Source organism: Alosa pseudoharengus, unplaced genomic scaffold (assembly GCF_046254945.1).
Source record: "Alosa pseudoharengus isolate Yale_2024_CS ecotype anadromous, Long Island Sound unplaced genomic scaffold, YU_APseudo_1.1 YU_APseudo_1.1_scf_24, whole genome shotgun sequence".
Classification (NCBI taxonomy): Eukaryota; Metazoa; Chordata; class Actinopteri; order Clupeiformes; family Clupeidae; genus Alosa; species Alosa pseudoharengus.
The window spans coordinates 32,281,637-32,308,925 of NW_027468689.1; the positions used below are offsets into that span (position 1 = coordinate 32,281,637).

Below are 27,289 nucleotides of genomic sequence, written 5' to 3' on the forward strand. Positions count from 1 at the left end.
GACCATGAATCTTGTCAACATGCTTTTTGTTACCCTATTTTAATGCTGTTTGTACACACAAACAGGGTATGGTGTGCCACTGATCAAAGACCCGCTTCCTCTCACAAGCCTCCTCAGCCCTCCGGAACCGCTGTGCGTGTGTGTGTGTGTGTGTGTCACACACCTGATGGGAGTTTGACATTGAACATAAACATGTCCTCCAGGCTGTGGATGCTGAGCAAGCTGGCGTTGTTGTTGGTGCAGGAATCCTGGGCCATGGACTGGGTCATGGCCACCTCCTCGAAGAGCCGGAGACAGCGACTGTCCCACGGGAACCAGCCGTCCTCACACACAGTAGACTTGTACACCACCCTCTCTGCAGACACAAAACAGACCAAACAAAAGGGTCAGTTGAAATGTTACACCCAGGGTTCACTAAAGCATGCTGCACTGGGCGTACAAAGAAATGCTTCCAATCCAGTTTGCTTGACACAGCCAAAAATGTCTGCTTTCCTACTGGAAACTGATACACTGGATGCATTTACTGAAGGGGACTGATATTTAGTAGATGCTTTTATCATAAGCAACATGGATGGCTGATTCCCAATTTGATTCCCAATCCCGAGCCAACTGATAGCCTGTAGCCTAAGGCGGTGAAATAATGGACGCTAGACTTCTGGCGCTGAGCACCACCTCCTATTCTCTAGGAAAGGACAAGAAGGTGGGACAAGGAAGAGTTTCATGTATGGATATTGAATGGGCTGGGAATACGTGACTTGTGCTCGTTTTCACAAATAATGACTTTTTATAATTACTTTTTTATTTTGGATTTTCAATTGAATGTCAAATGAACAATTACTCCTCCTTATTTGGGATAAACCCTGTGTGTGTGTGTGTGTGTGTGTGTGTGTGTGTGGCTCACCTGTAGGCTGCGTAACAGGGCTGCTGAGCTTCTTGCAGATATACGGCAGCTTTTTCTCGCACATAGCATTCTCATACTGCTTCCCTGAGATCAACACACCACAGTCCAGCTCGCCCAGGCCAATAAGGGTGGGCATGCCTGCTCAGCAGTACACACACACACACACACACACACACACACACACACACAGACACAGACACAGAGACAGAGACAGAGACAGAGACAGAGACAGAGAGACAGACAGACAGACAGAGACAGACACACACACACACACACAAACAAACTGATGTCATGTTTACCCTTTGACAAAAGAAAGCATTCAAGTAGTTGACTTGTTATTCAACAAAATCACACACATACACACTGTGTGCCACAGTCACCCTACTGACAACAATATGTTCTTTGTTATTTTGATAGTGTGTCACGCCAAAGCAAGATGGCCACGAGGTCACCAAGACCACATGCTGATAGACCCACCTGTGGCCCAATTTACCACATGCAGTGGTGATCCGTCAGACCACTGCCACCCCTCCGCCCAGTCCATTTGGTTAAGCCCGATCCACAGCTTATCAGGGAGGTCCATTGCCTCCACTTGGAATACAACAAAGAGAGGAACATGGGGTGATCAGGAAGATGAATAAGATGTTAGATGAATTCATTTCAATAGTGCTCATTTGAGAGGACATGGCTGAATCTCCAGAGATACCCTTTACTACCGGTCTATTTTTGGCTACAGTATCATTTTCAGGCTAAATATATTAATTAATGCAGCAGATGTTACCAACAACCCAACCATTTATATTCATATAATTCAATAACATAATAGTGGCGCTTTGTTTTCTGAGCTGATCTGCATGCAACTATGTTTCCTGCCCTTGCAAAACTGCATGAAAAGGTGCAAAGACTTTGCGGCCTTCTGATGCTGATGCTGTTGAGACCTTCTCTGATGATTCACTGTCAGTTTGTGAGTCTGAATTGTACATATGTGGGAGTATATCTGTTGAACTATACACATGTATATATATATTTGGGCACCTGCCTGTGTGTGTGTGTGTGTGTGTGTGTGTGTGTGTAAGTAAGAGAGAGACTCACAGGCTTTCAGCTCGGATGCACTGGACACACTCAGTAGGTCTCCTCCCTGACTCCGGCACGAGTCCCTCGCCTGGTGCCAGGTGACAGCTGCCGTGGCAACTGTCTGGTAGCAGTGTCCGTTGGTAGCGTTCTCCCACAGAGTGTGGCAGCCTTCCACTGCCAGGGCACACACATCACAGTCAGGGCCCATAACACAACTGGCCTGCACAAGTCGTGTATACGGTACATGCAGTGTGTGATTTTGTGTGTGTGTGTGTCTGTCTGTCTGTGTGGTGGAAGTGTCCATTGGTTGCATTCACTGTCAAGACTGTGTGTGTGTGTGTGTGTGTGTGCGTGTGTGTGTGTGTCTGTGTGTGTGTGTGTGTCTGTGTGTCTGTCTGTCTGTCTGTCTGTCTGTCTGTCTGTCTGTCTGTCTGTCTGTCTGTCTGTCTGTCTGTCTGTCTGTCTGTCTGTCTGTCTGTCTGTCTGTCTGTCTGTCTGTCTGTCTGTGTGGTGGAAGTGTCCATTGGTTGCAAAACTGTCAAAACTGTGTGTGTGTGTGTGTGTGTGTGTGTGTGTGTGTGTGAGTGTGAGTGTGTGTGTGTGTGTGTGTGTGTGTGTGTGTGTGTGTGTGTGTGTGTGTGTGTGTCTTGCCGTGGCTTTGTTGCTAGAGTGAGGGAGGTGGGTGAGTGAAATCATATCGGAGGAATGCACCCTGCACTGAGCAGACAGCACTTCCATCTCTTGACTCCATGAGAGATCAGGCGTCACTTCCAACTTTCCATAAACACTCCTCCCACTTCCCTCCCCCCATCCTATCCGACCTGATGCATTGTGGGACACCCTCCTCCTCAGGAATGCCATCAGCTTGGGCTGGTGTCTGAGGCCGTGTCGTCTAGCTTTAGAGGTTTTATTACATTGGACTAAGGCCTTGAGCTCTGTTGTAAACATAAACAGAGTTTGTACTTCTGACACGTCATTGCATGCTGCCTCAGTGGATAAGCCATCTCTTGGAAAAACTTATACTGCATTCCAAGAGGGGTAAAAAACACATACATAGCACAACATCACAGCAACACACACACACACACACACACACACACACGTGTCAACGTGCTGAGAGGAAATCAGACGACACAAGTGATCAAAAGGAAAAGTGAAGCCGCTCCACTTACCGTACTGCAGGCAGAAGCCCCACCTTCTTTGCTGGTCATAGTTCATGGTGGGGGAACACCAGCTCATACCCTCTGGAAGGTTCTCTTGGCCAGGTTGTCCTGGGAGACAGCGATGGTGCCAGGTGCCGTTATAGCGGAACGGAAAGGCACAGGGAGCTCCCAAAGCATTCCCATCCCTGGTGTGTATGGCTGAGCGGGAGAATGGAGATGGGTTGACAAACAAACAGAGTGAGAATATTACAGCGAGAATTTTAGGAGTGACAAGGACACTCTTGCAAAGTTCTACCTTTGGTCTAATCTAATACACTGTGTGTGAATGAACAAAAATATTTAGTGCTGTTGGTGGCACTTACCTTACAAACTGCAAGCCTACTATTATCACTATGCACTATACATCTCATAGATATACGCGTAATGGTATGCCCCATACTAAATCAAATTACAACAAGGCCTTGGATTGTTGCCCTGTAGAAACTGCCAGAGGAATGCAATCTGACCATCTAGAAAGCCAGGATGCCCTAATAGCATCATCAGAATTTGGTGGTAACACTCCAGTGTGCCATGCCAAACTCAACACTTGAAGGAGCAGAAACCCAAACCTTCCAGGCTGTTGTCGAAACTAGTGCAAAACACCCAGACTGAACCCGCAAGCAGACAAATGAGGACAAACAAGCAACCTCCCGCATCTTGGGAAAGGCTTGGTTTATCAACCCTTATGAGTTGAGGATCAAGTGAAATGGAGACTGTATTTACTGTGAACAATGCATTCAATAAACAGGAACTGAATAGGGGTCTAAAACTGTTGGCATGAAAAACATCACTGACATTTACACACTTATATGAAATCTCCATGTCACATACACAAGTCAATGCTGGAGAAACAAGGACCAAAACAACCAGGTTATGGAGCTAAAATAAGTCCCCTGAAAAAGCATGACCAGAGAGCTGAGAGAAGTAGGTTTGTATGCCACGGGAAGAGACAGGACTGGCACTTTATATGGCTCTGCTGCAGACACCATTTGGAGCCAGGAACTATTTTATGGCAAATACCATCTTACTCAAATGCCAGATATCCATTAAATACCGACAACCAATGGGAAAAATATTAGAAATTGTCTGTTGTATTTTGTGTAAACAATTACAGAAAAAAAAGCTTGTCTAGCTAGAATTACTTTCAATTCCTGTTCCTCTTATGCCATAGACCTACTTGTTTTTTTTTTTTATTGCCAGCCTCTTTTCAAGCCACCATTTAATTGTAACTTTCTGTTTCGTTCATATTCTTAATCAGGGGCAGCTGGGTCCTCTTTTTACCCCCAGAGTGACTAACCAACATGCGCATCACGAGGGAGGGTGAAACGAAAGTAACATAGCTTGAGCTCAACAATGGGAGTCTTAGGGACTTTTGGTGGGTCAGCCGTGAACACTAACAACACTTAAACAGGACTACAATCAAAACCAGCCGGAACTGGATAATCAAGTCTGTTCTCACAAGAAGGTGGAGGAAATCCCCAACAGCCAACTTCAGCACTCGTTAAACAGGAAATCTATCATGCTTCCCACCAGCATGAGTGCAGATGAACAAAGGTCACATTAGTCCACTGGCTTGCCAGGGAGCATATCTCATACCGCATATCTCAACTCCTTCTGTGCCGACTGATCTCAGGGTCAGAATGAAATGGGCTAATCAAGTCAAAACATGATTGTATGAGGCAAGGTCTCAATTGAGGGGTCAGACAGCAGGGAAAAAAAGGCCTAAAAATAATACATCCCGAGAAAAGTGTGTGTGTGTGTGTGTGTGTGTGTGTGTGTTTAAGCAATACTGAATGTCAAAACACTTGAAAGAGATACTATTTCAAGGTGAGGACAGTGGATATACCTGTGTATTGTATCTATCTCTGTATCCGCACAGATTCTTTTCAGCTTCATGCATTACCTTTTTCATCATCAGCTTTCATTATTAGTGTGCTTGTTTAAGCAAAGCACACTATTGTTTTTCTTAAGTTCCCTATCTTCTTATTATTGTTATTATTCTGATTCACCTGTTTTATGGTAGCACACTAAGCACACTATTGTTTTTCTTAAGTTCCCTTTCTTCTTATTATTGTTACACAAAAAACACTATTGTGTACACAAAGCACACTATTGTTTTTCTTAAGTGCCCTTTCTTCTATATATTATTATTCTGATTCACCTGTTTCATGGGCCCGCTGTTGCTCCTAGAGCTTTTGAGATATCAACACCATTCCAACTCCAAAACGTCCAGCCAGAACCAGTGTATCCTCTTCGCAAAGATGCCGTCACTGGCCCTGGTCATTCTTCCGCCGTACAGGATATACCAAACTCAAACTCAAGACTTGATTATGAGGATGCACAATAAATGTGGTGCTCTTTCACCTTTGGGGGGGCACTGCAACTAGCAAAGATGTGTGTGTGTGTGTGTGTGTCTATCTCTATATTTGGGAGTGTTTGCGGAAGCATGTGAATGTGTGTGTACGTGTGACAGAGAGAAAGAGAGTGTGAGTGTAAGTGATTTTGTGTGTGTGTGTGTGTGTGTGTGTGTGTGTGTATCTTACTCTTATATGGCTGTTGGCAGATGTTGTCCTTTGAGTCCCCTCGTATCCAGCCATCTGTGGGCTTTCGCTTGGCGATAACGACCGCTGTCTTGCCGTCACGAGTCAGGCCCATCTCGTAGTTGGTGTAAACAGCCTGGCCCACGCACAGCCACTTGAGCATGGTGCCTTGCGAATCACAGTCAGACAGTGCCAGTGCCTTCTTGTGCACCTCCAGGCCCAGGCACCGGGATGAGCCCACATGGAAGAGTCGGTTACCGGAACCCCACTTCCAGAGCAACCTTGGGCCTGGTGGGTTGGTGCAGTTGGCCAGAGCGAGGGACTGGGTATCTGCACCGGCCACCAGGCACCGAGTAGTATTCACATGTTGGATAGTGAAAGCATCATCACCTATGGATAAGGCAAAGCTGGTTAGGCTGCAGGAAAGGGTGATCAGGTGCAAAGATACTAGGAGGGATATTCCACGTCAATTCAACCAGGGCCCACGCACATTGAGGGACAGCTATGACCATGCAGGATCATCCAGACCAAACGTGACGATTTTGCTACATACTATTCCTATTTATGTACCAGCAAGCAAAATTTGAGCCTCCTACAGTACATGGTTTAGTTCTTGCGCTATGGGCTTGTGAACTTTGACAAAAAAAGAGGCCGAACAAAATCGACACCCCCTCCCCCTGTAAAACTGGCTGTATCTTGGAAAGTATTGATCTTATATAAAAGTAATTTTACAGTGTGTCTCCTGAGTAACATAGGTACACCTGGTAATTTTTTCAGAATTTCTTGAGACCTAAGTGCATGGGCCCTGGTTGAATTGACGTGGAATGACCCAGGAGAAAGTGAAAATAACTGAGGAAAACAGGTATGAACTTGGAGGTATGGACAACAACTGAAGTAACCATGTCAGACATAACTAATGTCAATGACAAATGAAGAGTGATATGACAACAAATAATAATATAGAAAACCTCCAATGCCAGACACATTATTGCCTTAGAGCAGTGTTTCTCAAACTTTTTCAGACCAAGGACCACTTAACCAAAAAATAGAAACCTCACGGACCACCTACTGTAATAGGTATAGCTAAAAAAAAACAGTAGACCTACTTCAACAGTATATTACACAATAGGCATACTCACTGAACAACCTTGCTTATTGTCTTGGCACCTTGCTTATTGTGTCAGATGATTCATATGATTTAAACGGGCATAGGTTACATAGAGTGTTGCAGAACTGTTTGGATTTACATAGGCTACAAGTTGGTTCAATATTCCAAACAACTAGGCTAATTTATATTTTACCACTTCTGCCCACGGACCACATGGGATAGCTTGCGGACCACCAGTGGTCCCCGGACCACACTTTGAGAAACACTGCCTTAGAGTTTAAGGTTGACAGGCCTATTTGGCCCCCTGATAGATGATGCTGCTGTACCAGGAAATAATGAATCAGAGATCATTCTTGCTATGCTTTAATCTGAAAATACAAGTAGATTAAACATTTTCACTGGAGTGAAAAACATTCTTTGAAAAGTGCTACAACATACTCTGGGCAGTTTATTAGAGAGCAGTTGTTCTTGAAGTTGTTTGTTGACAGTGACACTGACTGCAATGGCTGTGACTATGATTTTTACAATCCAGAGGGGTAATTTCACAAAACCTAGATAAGGGATTAAGCTAGGATTTTTTTGGCTATCATGGATGAATTTAGCTTTGACTTGGATACACAAAAGAGATGGCACATAAATTACCATGGGGATTTATTCTCTGCACCCAGGCTAATAGCCAGGCTTACTGTATATATCATGTTCTTTCAATGTTATTTTAAGATGTCTGTTGAGCAATATCGTAGGTATTTGAGAACTTCTGGAACATACTTTTCAAAACAGGCAAAATAACTCAATTACACAGAAACAGGATTAAGCCGCTTCATACTATCATTCTAAATAGGCACATGCCAACTTTCGGTTCATGGTTCAGTAGAGGAGTTGATCTAGATTAGTTTTAAATGAACATAATTAATGGCCTTCACTCTTGTTAGTCTTTTCTAAGACACCGAGACAGACTTCAAAGTATAAAAAATATTTTAGACACTTTCAGAAGCTTGCAGGCGAATTCGCAACAATAGTCATCACCTCATTTCGATTTATGGAGACAGGGACGCACGCACACACACCGACGCACATAGTGCGAGAGATTGGCAGGCCAACAACCCCTTTTCAACAAAATAAGAACTACTACTCAACACTTATAGACATAATTCAACATAATTCACAACTTTTCTGTTACTGTTGCTAAGTGTTTGTGGCTCACTCACTGGGTACAATCGTTAACGAGCGGTATCATAGCATTTTGATAGCGGTATCATAGCATTTTAAACACGGAAATTCTGAGGGCAACCACAAAAGCACAGACATGAAAATGGTAAACAACGGCAAACGAACTATATTACACTGGGAATATTGACTGCAATTAAATCTCTTAATTTCCACGTGCCTACGTTTAAAATTGAGTAGGCTATGATCGAGTAGTAAAGGCTAAAGCGCTCGCATACGGTTTTGCGCAAAACAAAACAATGTGGCATCCAAATTTGCGCAGTCAAAAACAACGTTTCCTGATCGCTTGAATTCGATCCATCGTCATAAGGACTTAAATAAATAACATTAAATAAATAACAGTTAAGCCAACCATCTGACTTACCTGAATTCCCACTTGGTGCACAATATCCAAAGTAACTACTCCTAAATCCACCCAGAAACGCAGCTAGTAACACAGTGAAGAGTTTAGCTTGTATGTTCCAACTCATAATTGAGAAGTTACAGCCCAGCTACACACTTAATCCAGGTATACAAAAACTGATCCACTTTGATGACCTGTCATCGGGAATTTAAACGACGTGTAAGTTGTTGGCACTTTGAGAAACCATTTCTATTTGGTTTTACTGCTCTTGAAAATGCTTGCCTACGATTCGTCAGCTGTCAGAGACGTAGTGTCAGTGATCACGCCCAAATTCCAGAAATACATTTTACCGAGCCTCAAATATGTAGGCTATTCCAGTTCTTCTCTAGTAGGGAAGCAAGTGATGTTTCACTCCCACAGTTTCATAGGCTACAACTGCTGCTCTCTAGATATGACAATATTAGTGCATTAATGGACGACCCCGGTCGCACTTCCACTGAATTACGCCGAAGGCTACGAATGCTGGGACAAAAATAGCCAGCCAAACAACATAGGCTAACGCAGTGCATTGGAGTTATTATTTCAGTTCAATACCACTCTACATACAGCGTTGTGGAACCTCGCTTGGACTAAGCATGTTGATGTTGTCATTTCTACAGGAAAATATGCTGATTCGTGGTGAGCATGGGTGACAAGCCAACAGTTAAATTGGGCGGGGCGTCCGGAACACACAAGCCCAAACCTTCGGTTTATGAACACATTATCAGATACATTTTTCTGTACTCTAATACAGTGTTTCCCAAACTTTTTTTCTGGCGACCCACTTTTTAAAAATGACAGATCATCGCGACCCATTTCACTTCAAATCTACCCTGCAACCACCAATATTGTTTTAGGCCACAGGTTCTCCAACTTTTCTATGCCTCCCCCAACCATACATTGCTATAGGATCCCTGCTTTGAACACGGTTGTGTTGCATTTTGAGCACCATCAGCGTGAAAAGTTGGAAATGACTACTGAAAAGATACGTTTTAATGCGCATCCGAGAGTAGGGCAAATTCTCGCATGTTACGCAGTCGTCATTCGTCAGCATAGTAAGCTGTTCCTGTATTTCTAAAAATAAATGTTGTAGGCTACGTTGCGTTGCAGACAAATGGGTCCATAACACTGGACGTCAATTCCAATGTAAACAGCAAATAACTCAAGTCGTTATATTGTACTGTTGTATTATATTATATTGTATAGTCGTTATATCAGAACAAGAGGCGTTTGCGCAATAGCCGGAAGAATGCGCCTTTACTTTGGAGTTAGCGAGGTAGAAAACGAGAGGAATAGTGTTTACAATGCCCATTTAAATTGTAGACTAATATAATGCACTGTTGTGCATTTTAAATCAGAAATAAGAATGTGAGGAGGTTGCTATTAACTTTAAAGATTGCATCTGCAATCGAAACTGTATTCAAATTGAATGGCCTTATGTCCGGTCTATGGATGTTTGCTTTAGTTGACAGCACGGTCACTAGATTTTAATCGGTAAAGTTGAGGAACTGGTATCTATTAATGTTCGTGCAAATAGGCGGATTCATGTCCCTTGCAGTTTGCAACTGCGAGGTACATGGCAGGCGCCCCATAGAACGGTTTCATTTTGAGAGGTAGATATCCATGCTGGCACCCCCTCTGCGATGCGTTCGTCCCCCAGTTTCATGCGCCAGTTTCATGAGCTTTTATGACAAAACCGTGACTGTGGTAGTTAACAGTCTACATCCTAATAGAAAAATGTTAGCTTTCCTGGTATCAAATGACAAATGGTATCAGTTAGGCCTATAACACAACATAAATTGTGCTGGCGACCCAAATAAAATCTCCTGCGACCCACCCGTGGGTCGCGACCCAGACTTTGGGAAACACTGCTCTAATACATTTGCAAAGTAGTGATACGACTAAACAGGCTAAATACTAAATAGGCTATATATTTTATAGTCAGAGGGTTACATGCATGGAGTTTAGAATGACAAGAAATGAAGGTGCGTCATGTCCCTTAAATGGATGTAAGGTCATTTAATGTTATCAATAAGTCATCTTTTGCCATCTTACATGGATAAAAAAAAGTCTTAATACACATGGCACTGTGTGGGATGAGGCTTGAATTTGTGGATATGATGGGCATACTTCAGTGAAGTGATTTAAGATGAGTAAAGGAAAAAAGTTTGATGCATCTTAAATAGAAAACAACACTTGCAGGTTCCTCAAATCTATTATTAACTAAGACGTAGCACAGCTGACGTACTTCCATTGAGTAAATCTAAATAAACACAAAAGGTCTAAAGAAAAAGAAAATGTGAAACAGTGTCTCACATAATCATGAACACACACACACACACACACACACACACACACACACACAATATGAGCTACTCTCATTAGATGTGGCTAGGTTCCATTGAGCCGTTTGGGGTGATAAAGTGCTGTTATAAAAGCAACTTAAAAGCTTCTCAAATATTTTAAATGACATTTCGTGTTCACTAGGGAAACCAAAAAAGCATGTCCAAACTGTGAAGCTGTTAGTGTCCAATATGATCCAAGATGTTTGTGGCTTCTGCTAAAATTTCTCTTTCCAAAGAAAACCTTCCTGGACCCTGATTCAGTTCTACAGTTGCTTTGGTTACAATGCTCCATATCTAACACACAAAGTTTTCCCTGATCTTAAAAAGAAAGTCATCCCCAAACTCTCAAAGGAAAGTGTGACCTCTCGTTAAAGTTGAGACCAATTACAAAGAGGGGCCTCCAAAGGTCTTTGTGCAGATGCTGTTTATACAATCCATTCATCTCCCTGTAGCCCTGAACAGTAAAGTCTGGTCTGGAAGGTGCAGGGGTCAAAATGGCCTGAATGTCAGTTTTGCTCACTACAATAGCCTCATCCCTGATCATCTGTAAATCACATGGTTCCTTCATAATCCAAGCCCAGAGAAGAGAAGCAGTCTCTCTGGGTGAGGAAACACATACCTGAATACATACACCTATACAAACACACTGTATGATCTCTCTCTCTCTCTGAGACACACACACACACAACTGCATTCTCTCTCTTTCTCTCTCTCTCTCTCTCACACACATACACACACAGACACGGGGAAACAAACACACACTCACTCACACATTCACAAATTACTAATATCCCTATTCCCCTGCAGTCAATTCTAAGTCTCCAATGAGCACATTCCCATCTGATTCGGTGGACTGGGAGCTGGTCTGTCTGTAGTAGGCTGGCCCCAGGGACGTCAGGCGCCGGAAGCCGATCTTCTTGTAGACAAACCAGCCAGTGCAGGCCAGCAGGCCAAACACATGGATGGCCAGGAGCACCGCCAACAGCACAGCACCATGATGCATACCTGAGAACGAGAGATGGAGAAAAGTAAGGAGATTTAATATAGATGCATGCAACAAAGATATCCATCTTATGTCAGTACTGTGGTATTTATCTAATGTCAAGTTGTGGTGGTGGTTAAGTCATCCCAAATCCAGGATGACACTACTGTGAAGTCGTGTAGATAGAAATGTACAGTACCCCCCAGAATTATTGGCACATATGGTAAAGCCAAAAACTCCAATACAATTTTGATCAACTTTGAGGGACAGCTATAGACATGCAGGATCATCCAGACCAAACATGATGATTTTGCTAGATACTATTCCTATTTATGTACCAGCATGCAAAATTGCGCTATGGGCTTGTGAACTTTGACAAAAAAAAAGAGGCTGAACAAAATCGACACCCCCCTCCCCCCATAAAACTGGCTGTATCTTGGAAAGTATTGATCTTACATTAAAGTAATTTTACAGTGTGTCTCCAGGGTAACATAGGTACACCTGGTAATTTTTTCAGAATTTTTAGACCTAAGTGCCGCCATCTTGAATTTAGTCACGATAATAAAGAGGGTGCTTCGGGCATTGGCCTAGCCATGCAAAAAAATCGCTGTTTTACACCATTTACGAAATATTTGCATTTGCATTATTTAAAAATAATTATGTGGAAATGTATGGATTCCAGTTCCTGCTACTGGAAACAACTGCAATCCATGTATTTTCATGGAATTATTTTTTGTAATCTAATCCCTTATCATACCTGTTCATTCGTACTCGTCGCTCGACTTATCGTGACTAAATTCAAGATGACGGCGAACGGTAAACTTCCTGAAAGTTCTTTCTGTATCGTCTTTTTCTTTTTCAAAGTTCTCAATGTCTCGTTTCAAATGTCAGGGCCCTCTGAAGTCTACCAATGAAGTGTGGAGCTACTTTGAGCCTCGTAAATGGTGTAAAACAGTGATTTATTTGCATGGCTAGGCCGATGCCCGAGGCACCCCCTTTGAAAACCTTTTGGTAGCATCGGCTAACTAGCGCCAGACTGCAGGGGACAAGCCGAGATGAGCTATGATACAAAAGTTCACACTCGGTATCATGTTTCAACACACTTTAGGTCAATATCACCCCGAACTTCTCCTTTAAGAAGGTATTAGAAGCAGGGGTGCCAATAATTGTGGGCGATGTGTTTTTGTTAAAAATATTTATTTCTTTATAAAATGTTCCTTTTTCTCAAAATAAATTTGCTTCCCTTCAAGGTATTATTTTTATTTTCATTCTGAGACTACAATGAATCACCAAAAGATTATTTTTATACTTGTTTTTAGTCAACTTTACTAAAGGTGCCAATAATTCTGAAGGGTATGTATGTACAACCCCAAATCAGAAAAAGTTGGGATGTTGTATAAAATGCAAATAAAAACAGAATACGATAATCTGCAAATCTCATTTACTCATATTTAGCTGAAAAAAGGATGCAGACAACATATCAAATGTTAAAAATGACATGTATGACTATTTCGTGGAAAATATATGTTCATTTTGAATTTGATACCAGCAACATGTTTCAAAAGATGTTGGGACAGGGCCAAGAAAACACTGGAAAAGTGGTGTAATGATAAAGAAAACAAAAGGAGGAATATTTTACAACTAATTAGAGTAACTGGCAACATGATTGGGTATAAATAAGAGCATTCTAGAAAGACAACGTCTTTTAGAAGTAAAGATGTAGAGGTATTCATCACTCTGTGTAAACGTGTGTGGCCTGATGAAACAATATAATTATAATGCTTTTTTGGGATTTTGGGAGTTCATCATCTACAGTACATAATATCATTAAAATATTCAGAGAATCCAGAGAAATCTTTGCAAACAAGAGACAGAGCTAAAAAGCAATATTGGATGACCGTGGTCTTTTGAACCTCAGATGGCACTGCATTAAAATCAGACCTGTTTCTGTAATGAAAATCATTGTATGGGTTCGGTAAACCTCTGATAACCTGTCTTATCTTGGCCTGAGCTCATTTAAAATGAAGTGAGGGTAAGTGGAAAAAGGTCCTGTGGTGAGATCAATCAACATTTGCCAATCTTTTTGGAAATCATGGATTCCTCTGAGCTAAAGAGGAGAGGGCCTATCCAACTATCCAACTTGTTATAATGCTCAAGTTTAAAACCAAGTATCTATGATGGTGCAGAGGTGGATTAGTGCCTACAGCATAGGCATCTTGCACATCTGAATGATGTATACAGGTTTTGAGCAACATATAGTGCCATTCAAGCAATGCATTTATCAGGGAAGACCTTGAATATTTCTGGAAAACAATGGCAAAATGAATTTGGCACATATTTAAACAGTATTTGGATATGGTTATGGGATTTGGAAGACACTTTTGTCCAAGCGACATACAAATAACAGTACAATAGTTAAATTTAACAGTAGACTATTTAAAAAGTTGATAAGACTATATTAAGGAGAATAGCAATAATAAACAACAGTGTCAATTCAATCAATAGCCTAATGAAAATAAACAAATGTCCAGAGTCCAGGTGCCAAAATGGCCTGTCTGCAGTCCAGACCTGTCAAATTAGGTGCATCATGGAATGAAAAACATGATTAAGAATACTCCATATTGTGCAGGAATGGGACATTTCATTTCATTAATTCTCAAAACTCTAGCAACTGGCCTCCTCAGTTCCTTAACATTTACAGAATGTTGTTAAATGAAGAGGTGAAGCAGCACAGTGGTAAACATGTCCCCATCCCAACTGTTTTTGAAACATGTTGCTGGCATCAAATTCAAAATGAACATATATTTTCCATGAAATACTGTAGTCAAAATGTTCATTTTCAACATTTGATATGTTGTCTATGTCCTTTTTGCAGAGTTTACAAGATTTGTATGTTATCACATTCTGTTTTTATTTGCATTTTACGTCCAAACTTTTTCTGATTTGGGGTTGTATTTTGCCCAAACACCAGGCTTAAAGCAAGGAAAATATCTGTGCCTGAAGTTATCAGAAACTTTTTAAAACCAATATATAATCATATCCAAATATAATCAACCAATATATAATCATATCCACATAATCAATCAATATTCAAATCTTACATGGCCTAGCCTGCGCCAGAATTCCGGCACAGTGCCTGATAACTTTAAGCCCTGCACACATGAAAAATATTGCTGAGTCAGTTTTGATATTTCCAGTCACCAGGTGCTGTTGTTTTTCAAGCCTCTAATCCAGCAGAAATAAACATTTATTGCCCCCATTCTCTCTCTCTCTGTGTCTGTGTGTGGATTTTCCTAAAGCTTGTTTCTGCTTGTTGTTGTTGCCACCACATTTGTCAGGCCACTTTGTCAGAGGCACAACTGTGTATTGTTTGAGCCCTAAAGACCCAATGGTGGCAGCTTGACCAGTGGAATCATTCACGTGGACCATATTGGACAGAACTCACCATTCAGGGGCTGGACTTCCACCTCAGCACCTCTGTCGGCCACTTGAAGGAATAAAGATGGGGAGGGGGGTAAAAAGAGGAGTTAAGATATTAAGATATTCTTAACACTTACAAAACACACAGGAATGTGCTGTGCTTTGCTCTGTCTGACTTCTTATGTCAGGGTTATGTTCCAGGTACATAATTATACCAGCATGAGAACGGCCGTTAGCCCTTTTGAACAACTACAGGCAGGATTGACCAATGCTGACAATCAGCTCCTTGTTTGTTCCAGCTTTGCTACGCTTATGTCACTGTCACAGTGAGCTTATTTATTAAGACATTACACAAAACACATACACACACACACACACACACACACACACATTTCAGAGAATGAGCCTCTATTACATTCTGAGGACAAAGGTCTGTAGGTGAACTGCGAGGTCACACATGCCCACCTGTTTTGGTCTTGCAGACGAAGCCCAGCTGGTCTGTGCAAGAGGCTAGGTTCCACACACCATCAGACACGCGCAGAGACACGCATGTGTCTGGCCTCAGGACACTGGTGTCCGGTGCTCGGAAGTGCCAACTGGAGTAGTCCAGAGGTGACCCGTCAAGCCAGGTTAGAGTGTCAGCTGGGATGGGGGGAGGGAAGGGTTTCGATACATGTAGTTAAATAGATTTTGCAACCTCTAAAGAAGAGCCATGCAAAATAAAAAAATAAGAATAATATTCAGGACTTTGCTCACACACACACACACATACACACTTATATACAGTACTCAGGCTAATAAACCCAGTAATAATACACATTTTGGCTGGACAACTTGCTTTCTCTGTGTCATTATCTACAGTTAGTAAGTCACTGAAAAATAATTGGGCAACTTTAATTTGAGAGCCTGAGACATACACTGTATAAAACTGTAATCAATACAAGATACTCTGACATACTCTTAAGTTGTTCCTTAGCATTGCCATGATGCAAAATGTCCATAGATACCTTGTATTTATCAGCCAACCAAATGGCTTTTCTATTTACAATAAAGCCAACTAGGCTCAACCTAAATAGGACTGATGAGCTCAAGTGAGGGCAACAACGACTGGGATGACAAGCTCAGTTACTCTGAGAAAAAGGGAAAGAAAAAGTACCAGTGCCACCTTGACACTTACATGGAAATCTACTGAGAGAGGAAGGGGGATCTCTTTAGCAAATAATCTTGGATTCATTTACTAGCTTGGTGTTAAATTTAAGATGTGGAGAAGTGGAGCGCCTAATCTTTGTTTCTCAGAATACATTTGCTTCTCTTCAATGTTGGATTTTCCCTCGTTGCTTTCATTGTGAGATTACAATAAATCACCAAAAGATTCTTTTTTATACCTGTTTTTAGTCAAATTTACCAGGGGTGCCAATAATTCTGGAGGACATTGTAAACCTTGCAAGATTTAAAAATATAAAAACAGCAACAAGTAATTTAATGATTTATTAATAGATAATCATTCTTCCGCCAAGCAATATAGGATATTTCAGAATCAGAATGGTTGTCAAGCAAGGCCAAGATACACCAACTCTAACTTCTGTATCAATTTCTGGTGGCACAGTAATGTAGAATGAAATACGGTTCACGTGAAGAGTTGCATTGGGTTTTACAACGGTATCAAACGCGATTCAGCCAATCACAATTAAGGATCGGAACTATCTGTTTTAGAATGAATACTAGACCACTAATGTGAGGGGCTGGGGAGACTTCTAGTTGACCTCTAGGAAATCACACACTAAATTAACTTTAAATCTGAAGCCATAAGGTTCACATACAACTAGCAATAACTACCAGGAGACACACAGGCAAATATCATGAAGCCAATTGAAAGCTATGTTTTATCTGTTCTTTCATCTCTTTCTGGCCCCTCCTACAAAACTGTCTGACTTCCTTATAGCTCTTATCTATGTTTTGTGCTGTTTCTCATATCCTTTGCCAACCATTGTACAGACAATGAGTTTATGATATATCACATAAACACGATCTGCATAACAGTAGCCACGTTTACATGGACAGTTTTTTTGTCCTTTCGATTAAACTATTCTAATTGAAAAATAAGTGCCGTCTGTTCACATGTGCTACATTCTATTCCGATCAAGTGGTCTCAAGCGCTTTAAAATCGTTGATCGGAATAGCCGATGTTGCCTACTTTTCCTTGAGAATTTATTCCGATTGAGCCGTTATTCCATTTCTAATTGGAATAGAAGTGTCCATGTAAACGTGACTAGTGACCTGGAATGGAATTATAGGTCACTTGACAAACTGCATGATGGAAAACCAAAGACAAAAAAATCCCCTTTAATGAGAGGCAGGAGTTGGTGATTTGTGTGTGAAGGTCAAACTTAATCATATGACTTCAGAGCTCATACATCTGCTTTGCATTTATCACACAGTCACTGCTAAATGCTTTTGGGCCAGCTTGGGAGAGGCTTGTGACACAGTTAACCATTTCATGCATGGTGTTCACTACAGTGGACGGATATTCAAACTTAATTTAAAGGGTAGTCAGTGATCGTATGCAATTTAAATTTTTGTCACATTCAGCCATCATCTCAGTACGGCCACTAGCTGCCCAAAACAAAGTGGGGGCAGCCTGTCCCCCAAACAAAAACAAAACTCTGCATGGAGTTTCTCTGGCAATACTGAGGATAGGGGAGAGCTACCTTTCTGGTGTGCCTGCAAAAGTGTCTGCTAATATAAATATAAACACAAACAAAAACGACTTCCTGCACAATCACTGACTGCACCTTTAAAGTTGTAATCCAAACAGAAATTAGCTGGTACACTTTGGCTTGGCCACAAGTGCATACAGTATAGAATACCCCCTGCTAAGTCTTAGTCTGAGTATAACATATTCACATATCTGTGTGTGCACTTGTGTTGTGTATATTTGCTACTGTGTTTTGTTTGTTGTTTGTTGTTGTACCTTATCTGTGTTTGCAAAGTTGCTTTTTGAACTGAGTTGTAATGATTGTGTGTGTGTTCTTACTGTCAGTGTCGAAAAGAATGCCCAGCCACACCGTCTGATGTGGGAGTCCATAGGATCCAAGCTGCTCCAGTATAAAGTGACTCTCCTCCTCACTCCTAATGGTCAGCATGTCCGAGGAATTCCCTTACAAAACAACCAACCAAAAATAACCAATGAATTTTAAAAGTTTTAAAATACATCACTACATATGAATAATTGAATTCTATTAATTGGTAGGTTAGGTATGCATTGATTGTCAAATCCTACAACAGGTGCTTTATTTTCCAGCAGAGGGTGCCCCAACTACAGAAACAGAACTGGTACCATAATACTGTACATGAGAATTTATCCATTGCACTTTTCCTTCTGTAGGGATTACCTGAGTGCATCTTACTGAACATGTGTGTGTTTGTGTTAAAAAGAGAGCCTTGCATCAAAAACATCAAAAAGAGAGCCCTGCTGTGTGTGTATGTGTAACCTGCGTTGTGTTGAACCTGCGCGATTCAGCCCTGCACACGCCCGGACTCGAACAGCAGCACCTCGGATCGGGAGGCGAGCGCGCTAACAATTGAGCCAATAGCCCAGGCTACTGGCTTGCATGCCAGCAGCACTCTTAAGGCGTCGGGGAGTGAGGTTTACCAACGTTCCACAAGCACAGCTAAGCTAGCTGGCATCCTACATACATATGGAAGGAAGTGTTGTGCACTAGAATGTGGTGTGTTTGGGTATGCATGTGGGTCCACATCAAATTAATGTCAACCCTGTTTATTTATTGTGTGTGTGTGTGTGTGTGTGTGTGTGCAGGGGCGCCTGCAGGAATTAATGCTATGGTACGCACACCCATCACCCCAACCCCCCCCCGGCAAAAAAAAAAAAACACTCGTGAACAATATTGGTCTGTGCATTGGTCAGTCAGCAAAAAAGTAGCCTACATAGCATAACATCCACATGCAATAATACAACGACAACGTCTACAATGACCTATTCATTTGGACAACTTGATACAGCCCTATACAGGCCAAAGTTTTGTTCTAGCGTAACGTGACGTCTGGCTTTAGTGCAGTCTAACGTTCTGACAAGCACACCGATTGCCTACCTTGTTCTTGTCCATCTGGAATAACTCCTAGCTTTGCTGCCTCCATCCTTTCTGTTTTCGTTGTTTAAAACTTGTGATATCCATGATGAGTATTGAGTTAGTGAATTAGCTCAACATTGTGCGCTGATAACCATACTGTATATAGATAGCCGAGTAAAAGAAAACAAGTAGCTTATTGCGTGCCTGCGTGCGTATTCTCTCTCCTGCTCAAACAAAATGTGTGCACGTTAATTTCGATAACGTGTTCACTAACTTTACGTAATAGAAAATGGTAAATAGCCTGATGGCATGCAGCTAAAGGGATACTGTGCATATTTGGGAAGGTATGGTAGGCCAATTTGGTGTGAATACACACACACACAAGGGAAATTTTCTGTCGCTGTTGAGCCTGATGGTACGCACAGTGCGTACGGACGTACACCTGCAGGCGCGCCTGTGTGTGTGTGTGTGTGTGTGTGTGTGTGTGTGTGTGTGTGTGTGAGAGAGAGAGAGAGAGAGAGAAGAGAGAGAGAGAGAGAAATAAAAGTGTACCTTTCTGTCGGCAGTGCTCTCTGGCCTCCTCCAGGCCCAGTCTCTGAAGCACAGGCTCAAAGTTGTAGCAGCTGCCCCTGAACTTCAGCCAGCTAGAGGAGCAGGCCACGCCATGGGAGAAGGCATTACTTTCTGCACCAGAGGGACACACAACACAGAACACACACACTCATACACCTGCTCACTTGGCACATTGCACAGATACACCACATGCATACACACACAAACCACGCACACACACACACACACACACACACACACACACACACACACACACACACACACATAAACACACGTGTCCACCTGTAAATGCTTTACCTCCATCTGGTTCAAAAGATGCTTTGAGGATGGTATTCAAGAGGCATGGGAAAAATATTCAGATGGACCTCAATTGTGTGCTCCAGGAATTCATGCTTTTGCATCTGTCTACTATATTTAATTTTGAAAACTACACCTTCCAACTACCACATGATGACACAAAATACACTTAAAAGAGCAAGAGTATCCTATAATGTTGAAAGTAAATGACAAATCACCAGGCCATCAGTTCAAGGCCATTTCGGCAATATGCAGAACCAGTACTACCACACAAATTCTAGAGCAGATAAAAGTTCTATCAACATACTCAAGCCCACATGGCAGAGCTAGAGATGCCCTGGACAGACAGAGGGATGTCTGGAGACTTACTGGGTGGCGGGACATGACACAGCGCCCCCCTGAGGCCCTTCTCGCAATCTGCCCGTCTCCAGCCTCCTGTGATGTCCATGTAGACGCAGTCTCCCACATCGTCATCGTCGTCGGCCGCTTCCCAGTGCGTGTACAGGGTGTCACTGCCGTCTGACCACTGGTAGTTTATGCCATCCTGTGTGCAAAGTAAACATTTTCATGTTAGGCGATTGAAATATAGCTTGCCATTGTTAAAATGAGATGTAGAGTCAGAAAACATCCAAATCCATCTATCCATATATACATACACTAAAGTATCCTGACTCACATTCACTCTGTTTTTCTTCCTCACACACACCCTCTCTCCCTCTCTCACTCACACACACAGAAAAGCTTTTCTGAACCGGATAATAGATGAGGTCACGCACCCACACCCACCCACAAACAGACACACACACACTTTTTTCTTATAGAGCGCGCACACACACACACACACACACACACACGCCCCATACATCTTGACTGTAGAGCCCAATCCAGTGGGGGAAGCCCAGCTTGTTGACGAGCACGGTGAGGTAGGCCTGGTGGAAGGGGTCTGTGATGCTGACCAGCTCGGCCTCCTGCTCCACGCACGCGCTCAGTGCCCCGTACCAGCTCAGGTTGCTGCGCACCAGCCGGTAGCTGCGGTTCTTGTACTCCGAGATCTCCAGCGAGCCGGGCAGGTAGGAGTGAGTGGGGGGCTTCTTTGGGTCTGAGAGAGAGGGAGCAACAGAAGGAGAAAGCGATGGAGGGAGAGAGAGGGAGCAACAGAAGGAGAAAGCGAGGGAGGGAGAGAGAGCTTCAGTACCCCTTCAGCTTCTCTAGCTACTACTTTCAAATCAAAGAATTATGTAAACACATGCACATTTTTAAATCTTGGCTACGTCTTCAGCCTTACATAAAAGAGAAATACAGAAGTATTCACATGCCTATTCCATATTTCAAAATATATACAGTACATCCCCATTAGATCTGAGGAGCAAAGGCATCAGCAGAGGCAACAGCATGAAAAAAGAAAACAAACCAAAACCCCAAGTCAGACAGATAAACACACAGACATACACACATCTCATTATACTTCAGACAAACAGACAGACAGACAGACAGACAGACAGACAGACAGACAGACACAGGGACATCTGACCTTGTGCTTTCAATTCAGACAGACAAACAGAGGGACATCTGACCTTGTGCTTTCAATTCAGACAGACAGGCACAGGGACATCTGACCTCGTGCTTTTCAATTCAGACAGACAGACGACACAGGGACATCTGACCTTGTGCTTTTAATTCAGACAGACAGACACAGGGACATCTGACCTTGTGCTTTCTGACACACAAAGCCGTAGCCGCTCTCGGTGCACTTCTCGTCGTACCATTTCCCTGTGAAGTGGAAGTTGTGGTTGTTGGAGAGCAGCGTGCAAAGGGGTACATCTCCAGCAAGAGGACCATTTAACCACTCCTCCTGCTGCATGGGATGGACACACACACACATGCACACACACACACACACACACACACACACACACACACACACACACACACACACACACACACACACACACACACACACACACACACACACACACACACACACACACACACACACACACACACACACACACACACACACACACACACACGCACACACACACACACACACACAGAGACAATTTATATTCAGTTCTTTATCTGATTTCACATTACAAGTAACCTTTCTTCAGGAATCAAATTGTCTTAATAGTCCAAATTTAAGCAGTTCAACAATCTATTATGGGTTTTTACAATATCTTCCAAATAATGTTTATTTCTCTGCCTCCTATATAATTGTCACTACTTGACCTTAGCTTTGGATTCTTTTAGCACCACAAAGTCCACAATGCAGACTATTTACACACGCACACACACACACACACAAATAAAACTGCGACCGCATACAAAACCGCGGCGCGCACACAAAAATAAAACCGCAGCCGCATGAGAACAATACTCCCAAACACAAAAACAGGATCCCAAATGAGACACAAATACTGTAGCTCATTTTGTTGCACACTGGTGGATGCATATAAGGAACCTCTCTGAAATAAAGGAACCGGTGTTTGTGTGTGATGCTTACAGTGAGAGAGCTCTTGGGTTCTATTGGGGACCAGTTGGTGAAGGTCACCGGTTTCCCAGAGGCCCAGTTCATGGTGTCCTCATCTCGAAGGCCAATCCACACGCCTGCCGAGTTGCCGTCCAGCAACATAGTGATGTATGCTGTAGTCAATCAACATTAAACATCAAGAGAAAACACACGTTCAAACACCCCACGCACAAATACACATTTTCAGTTCATCTCCTCTAAGCTGCCACACAACTAATCGCTGCCACAATGAAATTATGTGTGTGTGTGTGCGTGGGGGGGGGGGGTGGGGGAGGGGGGTGTACGTGTGTGAGATTCTGAATAAGAAATTGCATTTTTGTATCGTATCATGTAGTTTGTCATGCAAAGTAAAAATATTCATTATGAATGTGTCACCACACATGGAATGAGTACATGGCTGATGGCTTTGTGCTGGGCAACTGACCCACCTTGTTCGATCTCATCCTCGATGGCCACCAGAGAGCCCTGGAAGCTGGAGCAGATGGACTGGGCGTCCCTCCAGCTCTTCCCCTCCTCGGGCCGACTCGGCAGGTGCAACAGGAGGCACTGAGATCACACGCGCAGGCGCATAAATACATGATGAGAGAAAGAGAGGACATACCAAACATTCTCTCTCTCACACACACACACACACACACACACACAGCAATATAACACAGAAAAAAACACACAAATGCCAGACAAACAGCCAGGGTCCGGCACACAGAAGTACACCACACATGAAATCATCAACACAAGAGCAACCTCTCAACCACAAGCATTCAAAACATGTTCTCCTTCTGTTTTCTCACGATACATCATTGTGTAAGGGTAGCTGGAATTTAAACCAGATGATCTCTAATTGCTTTGATGTCAGAGTTGTACTGTTGACAAGATATAAGAAAAAAGCAAGAACCTGATCAGCTTTTATAGCTTTAATGCTAAAAACAGACTCACTCATGATTCTTTTATCTTTGTATTTATAAATATATGGAGTATTACAGAGTATTTATAATATCTTTATGTTTGATACAAGCATTAGTAACCTAACTGTCAAGTTTATTACCAAAAAAAAGAAGAAAAAAGAAAACAACTTCATGGGTCTGTATAGGACATGTTCTTTTGTGGAAGGTGATGTCCTACGGTAGCTTTTTGACAGGACTTTCCAGTTCTGTGAGTCTGAAGACTTGTGCGGCCTCACCTTGTGTCCAAAGTAGAACCAATTGCTGGGGCACGCGCCAATGTAGTGGGGCTCTCTGGGAATCTCCATCACAGAGGCTGTCTTGCGTTTACACACGTAACCATGGAGCTCAGAGCAGGGGTGAGCAAACCAGCCTCCTGCAGGACCCCACACACACACACAGGACATGTGAGAAGTGTGAGTGTTTGTGAGAGTGCACATTCATTTCTTCCTGATTGATTGATGTATGATCGATGTATAACATATGCATGCCAGAGTGTGTGCGCAGGTGTGTGGGTATAATCTAGCACACTGTTTGTGTGTGTGAGCTTTCAAGATCTGCGTCACCTGTTTCTGAGGACATGTAAGCACATCGCTTCCTGCTGGCACTTTGGCTGCTGCTGTTGACTGCTTCCCAGTTCGAGTAGTCATAAAATGAGCCGTCTGTCCACCTGCACATCAACACAGAATCAGACTAAACCAGAACAATGTGTGTTTCAAATACTGGAATGAATTGTCTGTTATTCCTTGACTTAGACAGACCCATTTCCAGATGCATCTCACTTGAGAGCACTGTTTTCCAACACAAGTGGACATTCCTAGCCTTCCAAGCACATACCCGTAAGCTGTTCGACTACATTAAACTAATTTAAGACACACACAACAGACACAACACAAACAGAATGTCAGCTATGTTTACAAAAAAGTTGAATCTCTTCCCTTGGGCAGCACTGAAAACATTCGTCTTAAGCATTAGTACTTTGATATGTACACTTGGAAAAAGCCAACACTTTACAGTGTGCTCCTTCTGATTTATGTATGGAACTGAATGCAAGATCATGTATTTTTTCCCTTCTCTTCTCTTTCTAGGATTGTGAAACGTGCCATATAGTAATTTATCATTTATCATTAATCATTATTATGAAAATGATAGGTAACTTACTCAATGTCTTGACCACTTTCCATTGCAAGGCCAATCCACCACTCAGTGGGACCATGTGGATGCTAAGACACAGACATACAGGTAGATAGATAGATAGATAGATAGATAGATAGATAGATAGATAGATAGATAGATAGATAGATAGATACTTTATTGATCCCCAGGGGAAATTCAAGGTCTCAGCAGCATACAGACAACACAAACACATTCTTTAACAGCAGAAAGAGTAATTAAAGTATATAATATAAAAACACAACTAAGCAATAAGGACAGTAGAAGATAAAGAATATGCTAAATATACTAAAATACAAATTATACTAACTAACACTTAATCTAAATCAATTCTAAAAACAGTATCCACATAGTGGTGATTAATCAATCAGAGGCGCTTGCAATGACTGAGGCAGGGACTGAGCCTGTGATTCTCTGTGCATAGTAAGGTAAGGTAAGGTGCTCTAAGGTGCTCTGTGTGAATGAGTGTCATGGTGGTAGTGCAATGGTGATAGTGGTCATGGTGATAGTGCAAATGAGTAAGTCCAACAGTGCAACAATGCAGAAATAAAGTAAAGTAAAGTCTATATATCTATATATTTAACTATTTAAAGAAAATGTATAAGTGTGGCCACAGTTCGGCTGTGGCATGGAGGGGGGGGGGGGGGGGGGGGGGTTATGCATATGTGCTAATGTGCTAATATAGCACGCAAACAGTGGTAAAAGTGGCTAGTGGACAGAAAGTATCCAAACATGGAGGGGGTGAAGAGACAGACAGACTATGCAGAGAAGTCTATCTCTCCTCTTCCCTTAAGTGAGGCATTGAACAGTTCAATGGCCCTGGGGACAAATGACTTTCAGGTGCATAGAAAAAAAAAAAAACAAGAAAAAGACAGAATTTTAAAACCTTCCTTTAAAACCTCAGAGCTTCACGCACGCACACACGCACACACACACACACACACACACACATACAGTAGTGTAACTGCGTGTGCAGCATAGATGTACTTTGTATCACACAATCACATGTGTACTCTCACATATTGAATTCTCATCTGAATAGTTTAACTATTCAGTTTAACTGCTGAATAGTTTAAATGATGCTCATAGCAACTGCAAAGGTCATGTCATGACAGCAATCCTATTAAAACACAAACACTTTTGAAATGTCAGCTCTCACATTAAATTACATTACAAACATACACTGTGTGTGTGTGTGTGTGTGTGTGTGTGTCTGTGTGTGTGTGTGTGTGTGTGTGTGTGTGTGTTGAGGCACCTTGTGTATGCGCTCCATGATGAAGTTTAGCTCCTCTTTGGAGTGGATGGAGACCAGGTCAGCTCCCATCATCTTGCATGCGAAGGCCACGGACTCCCAGGGGAAGAGCTGTCGGGCCACAAAATACTCCGCCCCACGGTAGAACACCCAGGGTTCCTGCTCTGCATGATGGACAGGACACACATCACACACACAAGGCTATGTCATCACAAACAATGCATTGATTATCTGGAAGTGTTTCTGGCCTGGCTGAACCGCTATGATTGCTTACAGAGCTGGGACTGTATGAACACCAGAGCTTTTTGAGCACACACCGAAAGGACAGAAGAAAACCAATGTCAGAGTTAGAATCACAGAATCCCATAGTCTTAAGATAAAGGCTTTTCCTGTCTCAGATAGATGCTGCTACTGTCTTGAGTGGCCCTCTCCAACAGATGGCGCTACTAGTTACTGGATTGTGTGATGACAGTGGTCAGTAAGCAGCCAGTGTACAGGCAAATGCCGACAGACCGAGGACCATTCCCACATGCGGTCATGATGATTAGAAGTTAGAATAGGTTGGAATTGATTGTAAGATGTAAAACACAAGTTATGAGAAATGCACATACAATATACTGTAAGGCTTTCTGGGTCAAATGAATGAATGGATGGACCACTGAACAAAACTGAAACTGTTATGTGTGCAAGCAAATCCATACATCCGAGTCCCTCAGCACCAGAAGCAGGTGATCCATTGTCTCAGTTTGGCTGCTGGTCAGTTTGCCTTAAAAGATAAAGACAGATCCATAGGATACCAGGCTATACTTACGGCTGTTATACCAATACGGCTTATTCAGCTCTGTACCTGTGTAAACACATTTAAAGACAAACATTTTATTTATATATGGCGATGATTAATGTCCACACAAACACAAATGCACTGGATGTGATTTCATGGATAAAGCATACACAAACACATGCACACACGGACACACACACACACACACACACCTCGGGGTACTTTGCAGATCCACTCATGTTTGGCGCTGCAGGACTGAGGGGTGAGGTGGTTGGTGAGGTCGCTGTAAAGTGCACACTCATGGTTCTCATCTTCCCCATTCTTGTCCTCTATAAAGGACGTCACCACCTGCCACACCACACACAGGCTCAACAACAGAGCACACACAGCCAGTCTGTATAATATGGAAACACTAGTAACAGGGACAAAACAGCACACACATGCATGCTTATTAAGCAACAAAAGTGATGTGC

At 42.5% G+C, this 27,289-nt stretch overlaps 2 protein-coding genes across 5 annotated transcripts in view; both read right to left on the reverse strand.

Moving 5' to 3' along the window:
* ly75 (lymphocyte antigen 75) overlaps positions 1-9,036 on the reverse strand; it is a 37,672-nt gene extending 28,636 nt beyond the window's left edge. The window contains exons 1-7 of the mRNA XM_076303747.1: positions 8,417-9,036; positions 5,721-6,107; positions 3,148-3,336; positions 1,994-2,149; positions 1,379-1,492; positions 902-1,039; positions 164-355 (exon numbers count right to left, since the gene is read on the reverse strand). Coding sequence (XP_076159862.1) covers positions 164-355; positions 902-1,039; positions 1,379-1,492; positions 1,994-2,149; positions 3,148-3,336; positions 5,721-6,107; positions 8,417-8,522 — 1,282 coding nt within the window. The 5' untranslated portion in view covers positions 8,523-9,036. The remainder of the gene's footprint in view (positions 1-163; positions 356-901; positions 1,040-1,378; positions 1,493-1,993; positions 2,150-3,147; positions 3,337-5,720; positions 6,108-8,416) is intronic.
* Positions 9,037-11,444: 2,408 nt separating this feature from the next.
* The window catches only part of pla2r1 (phospholipase A2 receptor 1), a 35,143-nt gene continuing 19,298 nt past the window's right edge, over positions 11,445-27,289 (reverse strand). For 3 of the 4 annotated variants that reach the window (XM_076303748.1, XM_076303749.1, XM_076303752.1), the window contains 16 exons: positions 27,029-27,164; positions 26,847-26,882; positions 26,039-26,199; positions 24,772-24,833; positions 24,177-24,280; positions 23,850-23,986; positions 23,098-23,215; positions 22,643-22,782; positions 21,847-21,994; positions 21,003-21,238; positions 20,509-20,683; positions 19,822-19,953; positions 18,216-18,338; positions 15,647-15,823; positions 15,207-15,248; positions 11,445-11,784 (listed from right to left, as the gene is read on the reverse strand). In XM_076303748.1, coding sequence (XP_076159863.1) covers positions 11,573-11,784; positions 15,207-15,248; positions 15,647-15,823; positions 18,216-18,338; positions 19,822-19,953; positions 20,509-20,683; positions 21,003-21,238; positions 21,847-21,994; positions 22,643-22,782; positions 23,098-23,215; positions 23,850-23,986; positions 24,177-24,280; positions 24,772-24,833; positions 26,039-26,199; positions 26,847-26,882; positions 27,029-27,164 — 2,139 coding nt within the window. In that variant the 3' untranslated portion in view covers positions 11,445-11,572. Of the gene's footprint in view, positions 11,785-15,206; positions 15,249-15,646; positions 15,824-18,215; positions 18,339-19,821; positions 19,954-20,508; positions 20,684-21,002; positions 21,239-21,846; positions 21,995-22,642; positions 22,783-23,097; positions 23,216-23,849; positions 23,987-24,176; positions 24,281-24,771; positions 24,834-26,038; positions 26,200-26,846; positions 26,883-27,028; positions 27,165-27,289 lie in introns of those variants that run through there. The other variant, XM_076303751.1, reaches the window with a different exon arrangement.